The sequence below is a fragment of the Psammomys obesus genome, unplaced genomic scaffold, assembly GCF_907164565.1.
Source record: "Psammomys obesus unplaced genomic scaffold, mPsaObe1.curated_primary_1811, whole genome shotgun sequence".
Classification (NCBI taxonomy): domain Eukaryota; kingdom Metazoa; phylum Chordata; class Mammalia; order Rodentia; family Muridae; genus Psammomys; species Psammomys obesus.
Window position 1 is genome coordinate 1,019,343 of NW_026585698.1, and position 18,283 is coordinate 1,037,625.

The 18,283-nt window shown below is 51.4% G+C and overlaps 1 protein-coding gene across 1 annotated transcript in view; it reads right to left on the reverse strand.

The window, feature by feature from the left end:
- Window positions 1–12,441, reverse strand: part of Adamts14 (ADAM metallopeptidase with thrombospondin type 1 motif 14) — a 50,790-nt gene extending 38,349 nt beyond the window's left edge. The window contains exons 1-2 of the mRNA XM_055598839.1: window positions 12,372–12,441; window positions 10,458–10,858 (exon numbers count right to left, since the gene is read on the reverse strand). Coding sequence (XP_055454814.1) covers window positions 10,458–10,858; window positions 12,372–12,441 — 471 coding nt within the window. The remainder of the gene's footprint in view (window positions 1–10,457; window positions 10,859–12,371) is intronic.
- Window positions 12,442–18,283: the final 5,842 nt, after the last annotated feature.

The window sequence follows — 18,283 nt, forward strand, 5'->3', positions numbered from 1 at the left end:
GAGGAGGAGGAGGAGGAGGAGGAGGAGGAGGAGGAGGAGGAGGAGGAAAAGGAGGAGCCCACTGGGAGGAATGGGAGGAAGAGTCCCTACTAAGAGCAGGAGACTGGCAGGGAATCTCTTTCCTTCTAAAATGCTGTTTTCTGATGTCTATGGTTTCCTTATCTCAAAAGACAGTCCTGTTCTGTGCAGAATTCCACAAGCCCCTCCCTTAAAGCACTTTGTAAAGGGAAACTGTCCATCAGCTTTTCATGGCTGTGACAAAATGTCTGAGAAAAATCAAATTAAAAAGAAGAGAGGTATATTTTGCTCATAGTTTCAATCTACAGTGGTTTGGTGCTACTATTTTTTAGTCTGTGGTGGCACAGGACAGCCCGGCAGAGGATATAGGGTACAACAAAGCTGTTCATCTCATGGTAACCAGAAAGCAGAGGGGGGGGGAAGGGTTGGGGTCCCCATATGTCCTTCAAGGGCTTGCCTTCAGTGACCTAACTTCCAGTAGTCCCTACCTCCCAAAGAATCCTTCCTCTACTTCCTGGTACCAGTACAAGCTGCCTTTGATGGAACATTCCAGATTCTGACCACAGCACCAATCAATACAATGACCCCTTCCATTTCTGCCATTCAACTTTCCTGCCAAGTGATGGTGAGAGTCCATGGGGAAATGACATCTGATACTCTACCCAGGCTAGGTGGCACAGGTCCTCTCCAAGCCTGTTTCCATATCTGAAGCCAAAGGGTTGGGAGAATAAAATGGGATAATAGGTAAAGGAGAATGTCTCCATGGGGTTTGACCCTCAGCAGGGTAGTGTCTTCTATTTTCTTTCCTTCCTGGGCCCAAGCCCTATGAACTGACCTCAGCTTCTCTGTCAAACACATGGCTATGAGAACTTTCCTCACTCTAGGATGCTTATTTCAATCCTTTGAGGAATTTGCAGATCTATTGCCTCTCAGGCCACACTCAAGACCCATGACATCACACCTCAGTTGGAGAGGCTTGGATATTAGTATCCCCTCAGAGTGATTTAGAACCACACACCCAAACTGGAAGCTTCTGCTCTATGGACTGATACTCGAGGGAATGAGGAAGGGCTCTTTCACAAGATGGGCAGTCAGCATGGGGGCAGGCAGAATAAAGGCAGAAAATGGATAAGAAGTAGAAACTCCGGTGGGCATCTGTGCATGCCCTGAATGTTGTTGAGCCCAGCCAGGCTTGTTCTGCATACCTCTGGCATTGGGAGCATGCCCACCCCTGCAAGGAATGACCAAGGACTGTCAAGATCACTTTATCTGTGCCTCGTGCCATCTCAGGGTTTCACCACCTGACACAAAGACAACTCTCTAGGTGAAAAATAACTGACTCAAACTGCCCCAAAGACAGTGAGGGTCATGAGGTACAGGCTGAGGGGCTGTGATCTGCAGGCAGCCAATGGTAAGTCAGGGATTTCAGTGGCCACCAAGGTGGGGAAGTCCACAGCTCAGATAAGTCCCTCTTAAGTGGTTTTGATGGTGATGATGACAATGACATTGGTAGTGATAACTAACTGTCCTCTATTACCAACCAGAACGCAGTTGCTCAGACCATCAACAGCTTAGGAGGTATACTTAAAGAAGGGTGAGTGTTTTCTTCCCACCCCACCCCATCTCCAGAGGGAGGGGTCCTGATGTAGGTGGCAGGGCAGGGGTCATAGCTACAGGCATTCTGAGCCTCCCCTTCCTCTGCAAACCATGCCCTGGAGGCCATTCAGAATCAGAGCATTTCTCCCTAAGGCTGAAATCATCATGTTTCCATTTCCCTATGCCCAGAAGCCCGAGGCTCCAAGGCTCCCCTATCCCACTCCATCACCACCACAGCCCACCATGATCGGGCTGGGAGCTCTGCCTGGCCCCTTGCTTGGCTTGCAGTCCTGGCAGTGCCTGTAGCTTCAGGACGAGGAGACAGGAAGCAGTCCTTGAGTGCCAGAAGGCGGCATGGCTGCCAAGCTTTGAACTAAGGAACAGCCCTCTGCATAGAAGCCCTGCAGTCTGTGCCCTGTGGCCCAGACGCCAACCAGAACACTTGGGGAAGCTCCAGGGAAAGGGTACAGGCAGCCCCCTCAGCTGGGAGAGCTGGCCAAGAGAGGGCCCAGAAGGCCCTGCCTTGGTAGAAAGCCATATCTGTCCTACATTAGATCACAAGTGTGTGTCTGACTTGGACTCTGATACAGGGCCAGTCTGTGGCAAGGGCCTGATGAGCTCTGTGGCAGCCCAGGAGATGGTTCCTGTACAAGACAGGAAGCAGAGGGAGGAGGAGGTGGGGTACATCAGACACCCAAATCCAACAAGCTCCAGCCCCAGTGGCCCTAATAACACACTGATCATCCGGGAACCACCAGTTTCCTCTATACAGGGTATAAGAGCAGACAAAATACAAATAAATCCTGCTCGAGCACTGCACTGCTAGAATGGTCCACGTTGCCAGAATTTTGACACGTCACCAGCGTGTCTGTCAGTTAACCAGCAGCACACATTTCCATCCTGCAACCGCAGGCCTCTTCACCCGCAACATCATTTAACCGCTCACTCCTGTATCCATCCCTGTGTTTGTTCATTTACCTGTTTAGTCCTTCATCTGAGAAGGCCCATTCTAGACATTTGCAGTAACAGTCAAAAATGTGTCTTCATGACCTGGGGAGATGGCTCAGTAGGTAACAGCACTTGCTGTGCACACATGAGATCCATGTAGAGCTGAGAGTGGCTGTGAGTAGAGGGACAGAGACAGGAGGATTGCTGGTGCTTGCTGGCCAGCCAGCCTAGTTGAAAAACAAGCTCTGATTTCAGTGACATGCTGTGTCTCAAGCAAATGATAGAGGACACGCACATACACACTCACAAATTCAGCTTTACATTTGAGCTACCACTTCACTGAATAAAGACAGACAACATATCCACAGAACTACAGCATCCCAAAGGGGACAGTGATAAATGATAAAAAGCAAGATACCACATAAAGAGTAAAGCCACCGGAAGCTGGAATTTTGTTTGTGGTACTGCACACTGAACCTGGGACCTCGTGGATGCTGGGCAAGCACTCTGCCGCTGAGCTATATCCTTAGCCTTCTTAATAACCCAGGCTGGCCTTGAACCCAGGCAGGCTCTTTTGTTTTGTTTTTTCTTCTAAATAACTCAGGGTTGGGGGCTGGAGAGATTGCTTAGTTGTTAATAGCATTGGCTAATAGCAATGGCTGCTGTTCCAGAAATCCTGGTACAATTTTTAGTTCCCCTATGGCAGCTTATAATCGTCTGGACTGTAACTCGATTTTCACTGGATCCAACTCCCTCACACAGATATATATGTATGCAAAACACGAAATGTACATAAAAACAAACAAACAAATAAATAAAGACAGGGTCCCAGCCTGGTGGTGATGCATGCCTTTAATCCCAGCACTTGGGAGGCAGAGGCAGGTGGATCTAGAGTTCAAGGGCAGCCTGGTCTACAGATTAAGTTCCTGGACAGACAGAACTACACAGAGAAACCGTCTGAAAAACCAAGAGAGTGTGAGTCTCACATTGTAGCGCAGGCAGCCTGAAACTGACTATGTAGTCCCGTCTGGCCTCAAACTTGTAGCAATCTCCCCGGCTGAGCCTCCCAAGTAGCTGAGATTATAGGCATGTGCTGCCAAGCCAGCTGAGGTTGGAATGTGGCCCTTAGGTGAGATCTGCTTTGGGGGATGGAGAAACGAGTAGCTGAGAGCTCTTGCAAAGGACCCAGGTTCAGTTCCCAGCACCCATATGCTGCTTCACAAGCATCTGTAACTCCAGTTCCAGGGGATCAGACACCCCCCTTCTGACCTCCCCAGGCACACCTGTGGTACACAGACATACATGAAGACAAAACACACGCATAAAATAAAGTTTAAATAATAGATCTGCTTTCCCACAACAGTGGCTGGTCGTGGGTGAGGGGCCAGCAGGAGCTATGGGGACAGCATAGCCTCAGGCCAGTAGCCTTTCAGAAGCAGCTTGTATCCAGAGTGACAGTCTCACCTGCAGACCCCTCTCTCAAGCCAGCCTATCTACAGCTCCATGTCACTGAAAGCTAAGCAGACCACAAGGCTTGTCATGTTCTATGACATGCAGTGAGTACATCACAGCAACCCACTTTGAGATCTGAAAATGGACAGCAGAGTAGCCACGGCAACTGGAGGCTGAGAAAGCAGAAAGTTTCATTGGAGCTTAAGTCCACTTGTGACATGGGCCGTTGATGTGTCTTTTTTCCTAGCTGGCCTCCAAGTTTTAAAGGAGACCACACTGTGAAGAAGGTGGGCAAGTCCCTCCCCTGGATCAGGAATCTTCCTTACAAATTCCTCATTTAGCACCCAGATAAGCCCAGGAGTCCTCAGGACAGTTCCGTGGCTTTCAGTGTCCAGCATCCTGAAGCTGTTGCCATGGCTACCATCTCACTGGCCTTGAGTCACCACTCATGTGAACGCTATCCTTTTCCATTGAGTTGGGAGTGGCTGAGGGATTGTGGAAGGAGCCTTTGCAACCATACCCAACCTGAGAGGACACTCACTTGCTTTATGTACCCTGGGTCTTTCCATCCCTGGGCCTTGGCTTTCTCAGCTGGGAAACGAAGAGGGACAGTGAGGCCCTAGAGCCTCTTGAAGACACAGCTTCTCTAAGTCAGGCTTAGGATAGGGGGAGGGCCGGGACTGTTCTGAGCTGAGAGTTAAAAAACAGGAATTTTTTGATGGGGGCCATCTTCAGACACATGGGTAGTTGTTACAGCCACTGAAGACCTGCCAAGGACAAGATGTCATGTGACCATTGTTATTAGTGGTGGTTTTAGGACTTTGAGGGTAGGGCAAGGTCCACGTGCTTGAAACACCATGCCAGGGAGCTGGCAGCAAGCTTAAGAACTTTCCATTGCATAGATGGGGGAGCTCCTATAGGCGTGCGCTGGGAGCCCACCCAGGCCTCTCCTGTGGAGACCGGGAGGTAGATAGGCAAGCTCCGCCTTCCATACCCACCAGCCCCAGCCACAGCCTGGAGACACCGCTGAGAAAGAAAACTCAAACCAGCCCTTGCTGGAAGGGGAGGTCTCTCTGCTCCAGAGCAGCAGCAGTGAGGTGATGTCTGGCTCTTACTCCATATCATAAATAGGTTATTAATCCAGGGCCGACAGTAGGGCAGGGTTGTAGGAGATGGGAAGGTAAGGCTGTGATATTGACTGCCTCAGGGGCTGGAAAGTCCCAGAAAAAAAGGCAATGTCACTCACACAGACCAAGTAGCCACGACAGGAGCAAGGGGATGAGCTCTCCCAGGAGCAAGAAGAACTGCAGCAGACATGCAGGGTCCAGAAGGGAGCCTGCCCCATACCCCACCATCTGTCCTTGCTCACTTAGGTTTCTTTTCACTTTGAAAGGGAAAGTTTGTCCCCAACTTTGAACAACATCTTAATTGCAGCATTTTAAAAAGATTGTGTGAGGGGGATGGTGTGTGTGTGTGTGTGTGTGTGTGTGTGTGTGTGTGTCCGAGGAGGCAAGAGGAGGGCACAAATTCCCTGGGGCTGGAGTCACGGGCAATTGTGAGCCACCCAATGTGGGTGCTAGGAACCCAACTTAAGTCTTGGAGGTACACCAAGTGCATTATTTCTAGTGAATAAAAGCACAGCACAGCTAGGGATGTGTGTAACTCAGCTGGTAGAATGTTGGCCTAGCAAATGGGAAGCCTGGGCTTCCTTCCCTAACACAACATACAGGGTGTGGTGGTACACATCTGTAATCCAGCTCTCAGGGGACTCGAGATCATCCTCAGCTCTGGATCAAGTCTGAGGCTAGCCTGGACTACTTAAGACTTTGTCTCAAAATTAAAAAATAAAAATAAAAAACATAAGGTCTTTACTTTATTGGTGCAGAAACGGGCTCAGCATGGAGCAATGTTTGCAAAGGCAATGCTGTTGATCCTGTCCCTTTGTGTATGTTCTTTGCAGTGAGACTTCGGTGCTCATCCCTTCAAGAGTCTATATCCTTACCCGGGAAAAAATTTTTCCTCTGGCCTTATAGTATGACTTGGCTAATACAAAGAACATCTCTAAGCTTTCAAGGCTGGACCTTAAGAGGCTATATGGCTCCTGCCTTTCCCATCTTGGAATGGTGCCTGCAGACTGTGGGGAAAGAGCCAGGCCGTCTGCTAGAGGAAGAGAGGCCACAGGAGGAGAACTCAGGCCACCTAACTTATAGCATCACACTGGCATGAGGATGAGGCCAGAGGGCCCTTCCAGCCAGTCCAGCCACTCGCTGACAGCACCCTCAAGAGAAAGTCCAGGAGACAATCGGAAGGCCCAGGAGTGGGGCGTGGTGAGGCTAGAGCAGCTGGGCCCTGACTTCCAGATGAAGCCCAGAGACCCCTGGGTGGCCTTCAGACAAATAAGATGCCCTGGACTTCCTCTTCCTGCCTGCTACCATAGAGTTCATCAGAAGACAGTCATAGCTGACAGGTCTGTAAGGGGCCCTTTGCACACTGACAAGTCTAGGAAGTAACAGCTATGATGACCTCTGCTTTCTGTGAAAAACAAACAGAAAACAGAAAAACAAGTAGGTACAAGTCACATGGCCGGTCAGCAAGAGAGATTAAAAGAGCACACTTCCCATATCGCAGTGACTACCAGCAGGGACTTCCCAGGCCTTTCTGTAGGCTGGGCCCTTTTCATAATGACTTGACTAAAATGCAGCTCACACACGTGCAGTGTGCCATGAGAGGTGCAGCATTCGTGATTTGCTGCTTCTCCACATGGGCATACTTATGTGCCCATGGCAGCAGCACTCACTCTGCAGTCTGTCCTTCTGTCTCCCCAGAGTGCTTCACACTGTAGCAGTATGTGTGTTTGTGCATGTTTTCGTGCATGTCTGTGTGCACCTGTGTGTGTGTGTATCGTAAGTACATATGTGTGTGGATGAAGGCTGGCATCTTTTTAAATTGCTCTCCACTCTATTTCTTAGGACAGTTTCTCACTAAGCCTGCTCATCAGTTCGGCTTCTCCCGTCTTGGCCTTCTCAGCACTAGGATCACAGGCGTAGGCTGCAGCTCTAGCTTTTTAGGGAAATTAAAAATCCAAACTCAGGTCCTCATGCTTGCCTAGCAAGCCCCTTACCAAAGACTGAGCTGCTGTCCCAATCCACTGAAGCCCCATTTTAAAGGCAAAGGACTCTGGTTCACAGACTGCTGGGAACTAGGAGTGGGAGAAAAAGAAGGGCTGGATCCAGCCTTCAGGGCCCCTCCCCAGCCCCACCCCACACCACTAAAAATGCAGCATTTGCAGAGTGGGAAAACAGAACCAGATGTGACAAATCTTATATGTGTGGCCACTTCCGCACCAGACCTTGACTCACAGAGGCACTGAAGGCAGGCAGGGAGCACTAAAGAAAGGGGAGCACTGTGCAGCCCAGCAGCCCTGCCAATTACAAGGCCAGCACAGAGCCTGGAGGCCCAGGACCCAGGAAGACAGGCTCTGGGTTATGGGTAGACCCAGAGAAGGCACAGCCCCAACCCAGAAGCAGAGACGCCATTTTGAACCCCGAAGCCCCTCCAGCACCCACAAAAATTTGGCCTCTACCCAAATCCCCGTGTTCCTGCAGATACAAAGCACTGGTAGCCACAATGAACAACCCACTGGGTCACATCTGGTCACCTGGTGATGTTTAGGCAGTCCTGAGGCAATGGTGCCTTGTTCCCTAAGCCCGGTTCAGCTCAGTATTAGTGTTTCATGACCCAGGGCAGGCCTGGCTGCAGTGTTCAAAGCCAGACACTGGAAACCCATAGCTGATTCCTCCCTACCGCACAAGACCAGAACTGTGCAAGGCCTGGGTTGGGCTATAGGTTCGGAGAACAGCAAGACCCATCCTGAGCTTGACTTTTAGGATCTAATGTTCCTTTTGTTGTAAGGTAAGACCTCTGTTTACTGACTCACAGCCAAGGTCATTGCTACTATGAAAAGACTGCCAAGCTGGCACAGTGGCGCACGCCTGTGATCCCAGCAAGTGCGGAGGCAGAGATAGGCAGATCTCTGTGAGTTCAAGGACAGCCTGGTCCAGGACAGCCAAAGCTAAACAGAGAAATCCTACCTCAAAAAAAAAAAGAAAAGAAAAAAGAAAAGAAAAGAAAAGAAAAGAAAAAAGAGGGAGAAAAGAAAGAAGAGAAAACAAAAAAAACTGTCTAAGCAGTGGCCCGGCTCTCATTTGAACTGTCTTCCTCAGAGGCAGTGACGCTCATCGCCTACTACTCCCATCCAGCACAGTGGGCACCTGGGATAGGAGATATCATGCACTGCAGTTAATTCATGCATATGGGGATGGACACAACAAATAAACAAATACAATAAAAAATGTTTAAAGTGTAAGTCTCATAGATGGAAGACAACTTATCCAAGGTGACACAGCTAAGGAGACTATTTACACAGAGGCCACACCATTTCAGGTTTGTCCGACTCCAGGCCCAACCACCAACCCTACACCCACCAGCTCCCAGGCCCCAGGCCCCAACAAGTGTAGTCTAGTGCACCGTGTAAGGTACACTGACTTCACTGGGTTCTATGTGACATAGGACCCTGGTCCCAGCAGCATCTCTAGAAGAGAGGGACCACTTGTCATAGACTGATGAGCTGCTTCAGCGACGGGGGCAGTGCTTGAGGAGGTCTAAAAGGTGCCATTCACCCCTTCATTCCTTAGTTGAAGCCTAAAATGCACAAAGCTTTCTCCATACCTCCATCAAGGTGGGCATGGAGACAGACTCTGTATCCAGTCATCTGGGCAGGCTCTTGCTTCTCCCACGGACCCCACAACCTAGGGTTCTCAAAGTCTACCTGTGGGTAAACCATGCCCCAGATAACCTGGGTCAACAATACAGGTGCTGGGCCTCGCCCTGGAGAGGGAGACAGTGTTCCCCTGAGCGGGCGCTCAGCAGCCCATCCTAAGCTTTAAGAAGCAGCCACTCCCTAGACCGTGCCTCTCAATTGTGACCCTATTGCCTGTAGTAGCATGAAAATTGTTTAGGGAAAGGAAAAATGATATTATAGACAAAGCCCAAAGGAGCAATGACTCAGTGGGAAGGTGTTTCCTATGCAAGCATAGGGACCTAAGTTCTGATCCCCAGCATCTACGTAAAAGTCAGGTATGGTGGTGCCCCTGAATCCCAGCGCTTCACTGCTCAGCCAGCTTAGCCAAACTGGCAAGTGTCAGCTTCGGTAAAAGACTGTCTCAGAAAAAAAGAGAGAGAGGTTAGAGGCTGCCCTCTAACTGCCACACACTGGTGCACAGGGGACCATGCGCACACACAGACATCTACCACACACGTGTACGTGTGTGTGTGTGTGTGTGTGTGTGTGTGTGTGTGTGTGAGAGAGAGAGAGAGAGAGAGAGAGAGAGAGAGAGAGAGAGAGAGAAAGGGAGAGGGAGGAAGGGAGAGGCTGACCTCTGGCTGTCACACACTGGTGCACAAGGCAACATGGACACACAGGCATCTATCACACACACATGTAGTATATGTGTGTGTGTGAGAGAGGGGGGGGGATAAAGGTATGTCCACCTCTAGAGGATGAGGGGCCATGTGGAGCAGTTAGCAGAGAGCAGAGAGCTTCCCCGCGCCACACGAGCCTGGCTGGGAAGCTAGACCACACGGTATTAGTACTACGTTAGTTTTTAAGGACAGGGACCACGTTGCATCCCCAGCATCTAGAATAGTAACTGTGTGCAGAATGGATAAACACATCCTGCTGGAGTGTAAGGGCCCACGCCTATGATTTCAGCCCTAAGAGGTAGAGGCAGGGGGAATCTCAAGTTGGAGGGCTACATGGCAAGACTTTGTCTCAATAAGTAAATAAATAAATCCCTATTTTTAAGCATAAGGGAAAGAAGCACAGAGAGCTTACTAAGCTCATCCAAATCTGCACAGCTTTCGAGTGCAGCCACCAGTTCACCCTAGACCAGTGGCTCTCAATATTCCTGTGGCCCTTTAATACAGTCCCTCATGGTCAGCCCCAGCCATAAAATTATTTTTGCTGCTACTTCATACCTGTAATTTTGCCACTGTTATGAATTGTGACATAAATATCAAATATGCAGATGGTCTCAGGTGACCCCAGGAAAGGGTCATTCGACCTCCGAACAGGGTTGAGAGCCACAGGTTGCAAGCCACTGCCCTAGAATATCCTTTCTCAGTCCATTTTCAGTCTGGGCACAGAGGTCCCAGCAGGTAGCTTGTTGGTGGGTTCCTGGAGAAGAAAAGCATTAAAAAGGTACTGCCCCACTATGGCTTCTTCACACCTGGCAGAGCCTGGCAGCTAGCAAGAACATGCCCATCTGGAAGACAACCAGGCCCCTGCCATGCCCTAACATGTTGTGCTGTGTTCCATGTCTTTGGGAATCCCGAATCTATGAGGGGCGGAGGGCTGGAGAAGCAGTGAGAGTCGTCTCCCTTACCAATCCATCACAGTTGCTGATGGCCACGGCTGCCCCGGGCATTCCAGTGACACTTCCAGTGTACACACACTCCTGCTGCAAGGGTTGCCGGGAGAGTTCCCGAAAGTCCTCCTGCCACTCCACCGGGGCCCCTGGTGCCACCAACCTCCGGTTGGGCTGCAGGCTCAAGTGAAGCAGCTTCCCGAAGACGGTCACATTGAAGTAGAGAAAATGTCGCCTTGAACCACCGGGCCTCAGAGTCTCTCTTTCCAGGCTCAGGGAGCTGCGAGCCACCCGGAGGTGGCTCCGAGAAGAGGCAACTGCCGGGGCAGACACCACATGGGACAAGAAGCGTCCCTGAAAATCCGTGCTGCAGGGCACAGTCACAACATAGTCATGGAGTTTCCCAGAGAGGTGCAGGTCTGTCGGAGATAAACACAGTCACTTCACTGCGTACTGTGCAGAGGAATCCCCGGGCAGGGGGAGGTGGAGATGACCAGGCAGCCCTGAGCATCACTTAGAACAGGCCTCTTAGCCCAAGTTCATGCAGTTTCTGCCAGTCGCTTCCTGAGCCAGCACAGTCACCCTGAACTTGACTGAATGGCATTCAGGTAGACTATTGTGGACACACATTCTCTCTTCTTTTATATTAGGCAGAAGTAAACAAATGATGTCAAATGGAGTCCTGTCGCTATAGCAACAGGCTTTCCCATCTGCTTAGAAAGGGCTGAAATTCTGGGTCTACCTCAACTCCCCCAAGTGTGCTGAAGCCACCAGCCCAGCCGGGGGTAGGGCCCTCACCAACCTCCCATGAATGTAGCTGCCAAAACAAACACACCTAGAAACCCAGGGTATCCTGGCCCCTGACATGGAGAAAGGAGGGGCTGGAGAAGGGAACGAGGGAATGAACCGTCATATATTTTTCAGAGGCTCGAAAGGAAACTTTTTAAAGCACCACAGTGGCTGGGAGATTTCTGCGCTGCCCAGCCCCAAGTGGGATAAATATAGAGCTTCAAAAATAAAAAGAGACACTGGGGGTGACCTGCCCACTTGGGCTGACTTAAGTGTGAGGTCATGGCCCCATTCTGTAGGCCATTCGCCAGGGGGCCCCATCCTCACACAGCTCTCTCCCTGTGAACAGCCGGGCAGAAACACGGCAGCTCACTGCCTTCCAGGCCTGGTGATTCATAGATACAAGTTGGAAGGATTTCTCACTTCTCCACAGTTCTGTCTTGTGCCTCGGCAGCTCACAGCACCAACACACACCAAAGAAGGATGTGCCCTTAAGATCCCCCATGCAACTGCAAGTGAGGGGTGGCACTCCTTTATCTCTTAGCTGTGACAGCAAAAGAACCCAAGACTGCCCAAGAGGGGTCCCACTTGGGCACATGGACCCTGCCTGGAAATAACAGAGCCTTTTCTGTATGCCCAAAAGCACCAGAGAGGTGCATACTGTAAGTGTATGATGTGTCTCTGGACCGGGTCTGGGAGACAGTCTACAGTGTCTGAGGACGCTACGTGGGAGGCTTGGAGGGGAATCGGGTAAGGACTTCTGGTCAGAAGCAACAGTGCCCGTGGGTTTCTTCTATGAGAAGCAATCACCTGCTGGCCTGATTCTGTGTCAGACAACTAGACATGCACACTCAGACACGCACGCGCACGCAATCCCACAAGTGGAGAAAGGGCATTGAAAGATCGAGAGATGGGGTTAAGTGAGGAAGAGGGTGGGTTCACTGGAAGAGAACCCTGTTCCCAATCTCTACCTCCAGGGACAGAAATCGCTAGAAACAGCCAAAGCCGAGCACCTCAACCCACACCGGGAGCACTGCCTTCAACCCCCTCGAATTCTGCCGGGCTGCCCCCTGCATCCTCGGGTCACTCTGGCTGCCAGCACCCCAGAGACCCCACATCCCCGCACTACTGTCCCGCACGCACCTGGGGTCTGACTGCCCACGGCGGCACAGAGCGCACAGTACCAGGGCAGCAGCGCGCGGAGCGGAGCCATGTGGCCGCGCGGGACCGGGGACAGTCAGGCGCCCGAGTCCCGGGACAGCCGGCTCGCCGACCAACCGGCAGCCTCCGCCTCCCGCCGGCCGGCTCCTGGCCCTCCCGGCACGGCGCCGGCACTGCAGGCTCCAGCGGCGGCCGCTCCGTCCGCCAGCGCTGTCCGGAGCGGCAGGGACTCGGCGAGCTGGGCTAGGGGCGCGGGGCGGGTACTCGGGCGGGGCGGGGCGCGCGGCTAGGGCGGGGGGCGCGAGCGCCGGGGGTGGGGGCGGGCCTGGAGAGCCGCGGCGTGCGGCCGGGATCGGAAGTGCCACGCGGAGCCCGCGTAGGGGCTCCTGGCGCACGGGGTGATCGGCCCTTCAGACGCCAGAGCTTTCCGGAGCCACAGTCTGAATGGCTTCCCATGGCCACTGCGCCCCTCTTGCGGCCTCTGGGACCACTCCAGAGCCACCGAACCCAGGGGTGTCCCAATAAATTTTGAGGGCTAGGATGGGACACCGCCCTCTCCTCCAAGATGCCCTACTAGCTCCTGACCCGTTGGATCTTCCCACTTTGCAGATGATAGGGCCAGGAACCTACTTACTGTTACTTACACTGTCCTGTGACCACGATCAGGTCACAGCAAGGTGAAGGGAGAGGCTGTGCAAGGCCTTGGAACCCAAACTGTCCAGATGGAAATCCTAGCTCTGAGCATCGGTTTCCTTATCAATGGCACAGTTGTTAACCACAGTACTCAAAAGACGCATAAGAAAAGACGGACACCCAGCTCGTCCACCCCTGGCACAGGGCTGAGTAACCCACAGCGTAAAGGAGAGAGCGTCCATAGGCATAGCAGATGGTGGCTTGGCAACTTGTTGAGAACAATTCGACCTTCAGGGCCCACCGCCCAACAGAAAACCCCGTGCTCGTGCTTCATTTTACAAGTATGTTCTTAATCATTTGAAATTAGCCTATAATTCAAAGTACTCACAGGTGGAAAGTTAGAGAAAGGAAGATCCGGTTGACTTTGCTATTTTTATTGTTTGGTTGTTGCGTTTAACTGTGGCTATGGCTTTGAAATGACGCTGAGGTTTGGGGAGGCCAGCTCATTTCTGAACTCAATTCAGAGAGTGTAGGCCCATTATATTCTGAATAAAACATCCAACTACTCAGATATAAACGGCACCAACCACCAAATGAATCTCATATTAAGTCTTTCTGTTCAAGACCAGTGAGGTCAAGACAAGGTGTGTATGTGTGTGTGTGTAGTGGTGGTGTCTGTGTGTGTGTGTGAGAGAGAGACAGAGAGAGAGAGAGAGAGAAAGAGAGAGAGAGAGAGAGAGAGAGAGAGAGAGGCTGATGGAGCAGCAGGAATTGGGCCAGGGTTGAAGGAGGGTCAAGGAGATGACCCAGATGTAAGCTTCAGAGGTTCAGCTCCAGAGCTCTGCAAATCCAACTAAATGCTTTGAAGACAATGGCTTGCCTTCCCAGGGCCTCAGTCTTCCTACCTGTAAAGTGAGAACAGATGGGACAAGTGTCATAGGATAGCTCACTTGCTCCCTACTGAGAAGCCATCCAGACAAGGCTCCTCTAGAAAGCCCAGGCAGCCTGTCTGCACCCTACCTCCTCCTTCCTGCCTCCAGCAGAGCAAGTCAAACGGAATTGAGTGCAGCTGAGACCCCAGAGTCTGAGTCACAGGCTGGAGGCTGGGGCCTTCCCTGGAGCCAGCCTTGGCAAAGCGAAATCAAAACCTCATCCTATTTCCCTCCCCCACCCTCTTTCCCTGGGCTACAATGGTTGCTTGTGTTGGCCAAGGATTATGTGTCCAGGCCCTTCTCCACTGAGAAAGGCTTTGTTAGGGCACTGGGGACAAAAGGTAAGGAAGTGGCTGGGTGGCCCTGCTCTGAACGGGGAGGGCTGTGAAGAACCCCACTGCTGTGGGCTGGAGAAGGCAAGTTCTGGGCTAATGCCTTGGGACTTTGCACAGGGAAGAGTGGCTAGGTGGGGAGGGCAGGTGGCACTCTCTGGGTGGTGTCCCTCCCCATGTAGCCAATGCTCAGTGAAAGGTTCCAGAGAGGAAGATGCCGGATAGTATCCTTTGTCAGAGGAGAGGGCTCACAGAAGCTTCGGAAGCTTCGAGCCAGGCGAGAGAAGCCTGGAGAGACGCCAGTGGATGGAGGGAGCAGGTTTCTAGCAAGGACAAGGGGACATCTGAGAGGAGGAGCCAGATGGAGAGAAGGAAGTGCCCTGGCTAGGAGGAGGCCCATGCACAGAGAGGAGGTGGATCAACGTGCCTGGCTTGAGTGTCCCACACAGAAGGGAAGGTGACATTAGCCAGACGCTGTGATCCAGTCACCTAGGAGAGCAGAGGGGTCTACAGCTAAAACCTTACCCTGTAGCAAGTGTGAGCGGTATTCACTGAATGGGCGGAAGAGGGCGCTGTGCCTGACCTCCTGTGAGGCACTCAAAATCCCAGAAGTTAAGGGCTACAGGGGCTGGTGGCCAGCTGGCTATTTCCTCTCTGCCTTACCACAAGACTGAGGTCACACAAGTAATTCTGAGTAGGGCAGGGCCAGATCCCCAGCTGAGGTCCCTGGTGCCCCAGCTGTGAAAGAAGAGCCCTCTCTGCGTGCTTTCCGTCCTGGGGTGAAGATTAGGTGGCTCAAGGTTGAGGCACAATGTACCTTAGGGGGTTCCCCATAGCCCCCAAGGGTGTGAATCTGAGACCAAGAGGCAGCGTCTGTCATCCCAGCTTATGTGCAGCAGGAGGCTGCTGCTTGTTGAGTGTCAGCTGCATTACCGACATGACATATCTGATTACCACTCGAAGGAGGTGAGAACCCCAAAACTAGAAAGAGGGTTCACATCTTAGAGTCTTTGGTACAAACTGCTGGTCCTATGGCTCTGAAATTCTCAAGAGAAGAAGAGAGCCACCCCCCCCCCCCCCCCCCCCGCCACACCCGGAGTTCAGTGCAAACCATCCCACCGCTATCCACCCAGACCAGAGTACTCATCCTGTGGGTCTCAACCCCTTTGGGTCGCCCAAGACCACCTGCATGTCAGACATTTGCATTACAATTCAAAACAGCAGCAAAATTACAGTGATGAAGAGGCAACAAAATGACTTTCCTGCTGGGGTCACCACAACATGAGAAACTGTTCTAAAGGGTTACCGCATTAGGAAAGTTGAGGACTACTGATCTAGACAATCAGGAAACCCGGCATCTGGAGCCCCAGGTCACTTCCAAATTCACAAAGCCGATTCTAAAGATCTTCCACATACAGCGTCTTCTTTCTAACACACTCATACCCACAGCCCCCAGAGCACAGCGTGTCTTTCCTGGACGGCACCGCAGTGTTTCTCTGGTCCCTGCAGTCTTCTCCAGCTATATCCAGAAGAGACAGCCCTCTACACTGTGCAGCTCTCTCTGCTGTCAGACCCCCAAAGCCCGGGTCAGTCTTGGGATCAAGACCAGACCCTTTGTTCCCCATCCTTCTGCCTCCAGCCCTCCAGCCCAGCTCCTCATAGGCACCAGGCTCATCCTTCTGCTCTGAGGGCTCTACCTTCTTTCTTCTAGTCAATTCTTGCCACTTTCTGATGCCATCTTGTGTGATTTTCAGATTTGTATCTGCTTTCTCCCATCCTCCTTAGGGAGCAAGAACCGGGAGGGATTTTTTTAAACTTCTTGTGTTCTCAGTGCCTGCCCCTGTGTTGGGCACATAGTAGACCCTCAAATACTAAATAATCAAATGAATAGGAGTCAGAGAAGGAATCATCCAGGAAGAAGCTGACAGGTCAGGTGTTTCCCAGAACAATCAATCATTCCAGAGGGAAAACATGCATGGAAACTGTGAGTCTACCGGTGAAGGCCTTCAAGCTTCACAGTGGGGCAGGAATGGGGAAAAGAGATGTCTTCCTGGTTCCCTAATCTTAACAAGATGCTGAAAATAGAAACAGTTATCACAGCTAACACTTCAACAGTCTTGCTAGGTCAGGCAGCTGAGACCAGAACCTACAGCTGGCAAACATCCATGCCCAGGTAGGGTTGGTCCCAAGGACCAGGCTTGCAAGCACACTGCCCCTGTAAGAGGCCAGTTTCTTCATCCAGTTCATTTTGTTTTCATTTTTGTTTCTCAAAAAGTCTTCATGGTGGCACTGATAGTTGTGCTGACCAGATTTATGTCAAATCAACACTGTAGTTATCTGAGAGGAGGAAACCTCTCAGATCGTGCCCCTTGGCCTTTCTTCACATCCTCCTCCTTGTTCTCGCCAGCATTTCCTCCACACATTTTTGATTGAGAAAATGCCTCCATAAGAGCAGGCTGTAGGCAAGCCTATACGGCATTTTCTTAATTAGTGATTGATGGGGGAGGGTCCAGCCTATTGTGGGTGGTGCTACCCCTAGGCTGGTGGTCCTGGGTTTTATAAAAAAGAAAAGCAGGCTGAGCAGGCCACGGGGAGCAAGCCAGTAAGCGGCACCCCTCCATGGCCTCTGCATCAGCGCCTGCCTCCAGCTTCCTGCCCTGTTTGAGTCCCTGTCCTGGCTTCCTTTGTGGAAGTATAAGCCAAATTAACCCTTTCCTCTAAGTTTCTTTGGTCATGGTGTTTCATCACAGCAGCAGTAACCCTAAGACATCCAGAAAAGTGTCAATTGCTTATTTCACAGGGGCATAAATTGAGGCCTGGAGAGGACAGGTAATTTTTCAAGACCAAACAGGTCATTCAGAGCTTCTGTCACCTCTCTCGGCAAACTGTCCACCGGCTTTAGAGCAGCCTCCTGCCCAACTGCACTGAGCTTGTGGCTCAGGAGTAGACCATTTGCTTAGCATTTGCGAGGCCCTGGTTCTGTGCCCAGCACCGCAGAAGAACAAAGCACAACATTCAACAACAAACATGACAGAGTCCTCAGCTCCCACCACGACCCCCTTTCAGCCACTCATTGTTGATTCAGCCAAAGTGAAGAGACAGGGAAGGGCTTGAGGTTTCTCCTCCCTCTGCAAGAGAGCCAGAGTCTTGCAGGGGTTAAAGCTAGTGGTTGTCAAATAAAGCACCTTACTGGCAGATCCTCAGAAACCGAGGAAGTGAACCTAACAACCTGTGCCCTGTGGGAGATTCTGATATTTGCTCAAATTTAAATTAAATTTAAATTTATTAAACAAGGCCTTAAAGATTGGGGCTAACTAAAACTGAGAATAAGTGGCAGACTTGTGACCTGTCACTCACCTTGGCTATATGACCTCAGCCATCCCAGTGTATAAGGCCTGGGCTAGAGCACAGCCAGCGGGAGCCCAAGTGGCCCCAGGCAGGACTCAGTGAGCATCCAGAGGACAGGGAGAGATCGTGCCTTGTGGCCTTTCTTCACATCCTCCTCCTTGTTCTCCCCAGCATTTCCTCCACACATTTTTGGCAAGTGTGTAATGTCTGTATCTAGGAGACCCGGCTCAGTTCAGCTAACCACAGTGACTTGTATTAATGGCGGATATCCCCCAAGAGCAGCTGGGCCATGAGGTCAGTTAGAAACAACGCTGTTTGCACCCTGTGTGTAATCGTTGCATGGTGCGGTTGCTCCGAGTTGAGGGGCACAGAGAAAGGAAGTCTCCTTGTCCTTATGGGCTGGAGGCCAGAAAGGACAGCTGTTCTTCCCAGCTTTGGTTCTGTGATTTCTGCCTCAGAAACTGTAAGGTCTGTGATTGGGACATGGACATCCTGCTTCCCAGTGGACAGCAATAAAGCAAAGAAAAGAAGGAAGGAAGGAAAAAAGGAAGGAAGGAAGGAAGGAAGGAAGGAAGGAAGGAAGGAAGGAAGGAGAGAAGGAAGGAGATAAAAAAGAAAGGAAGAAAGGAAGAAAAGAAAAGAGAAAAGA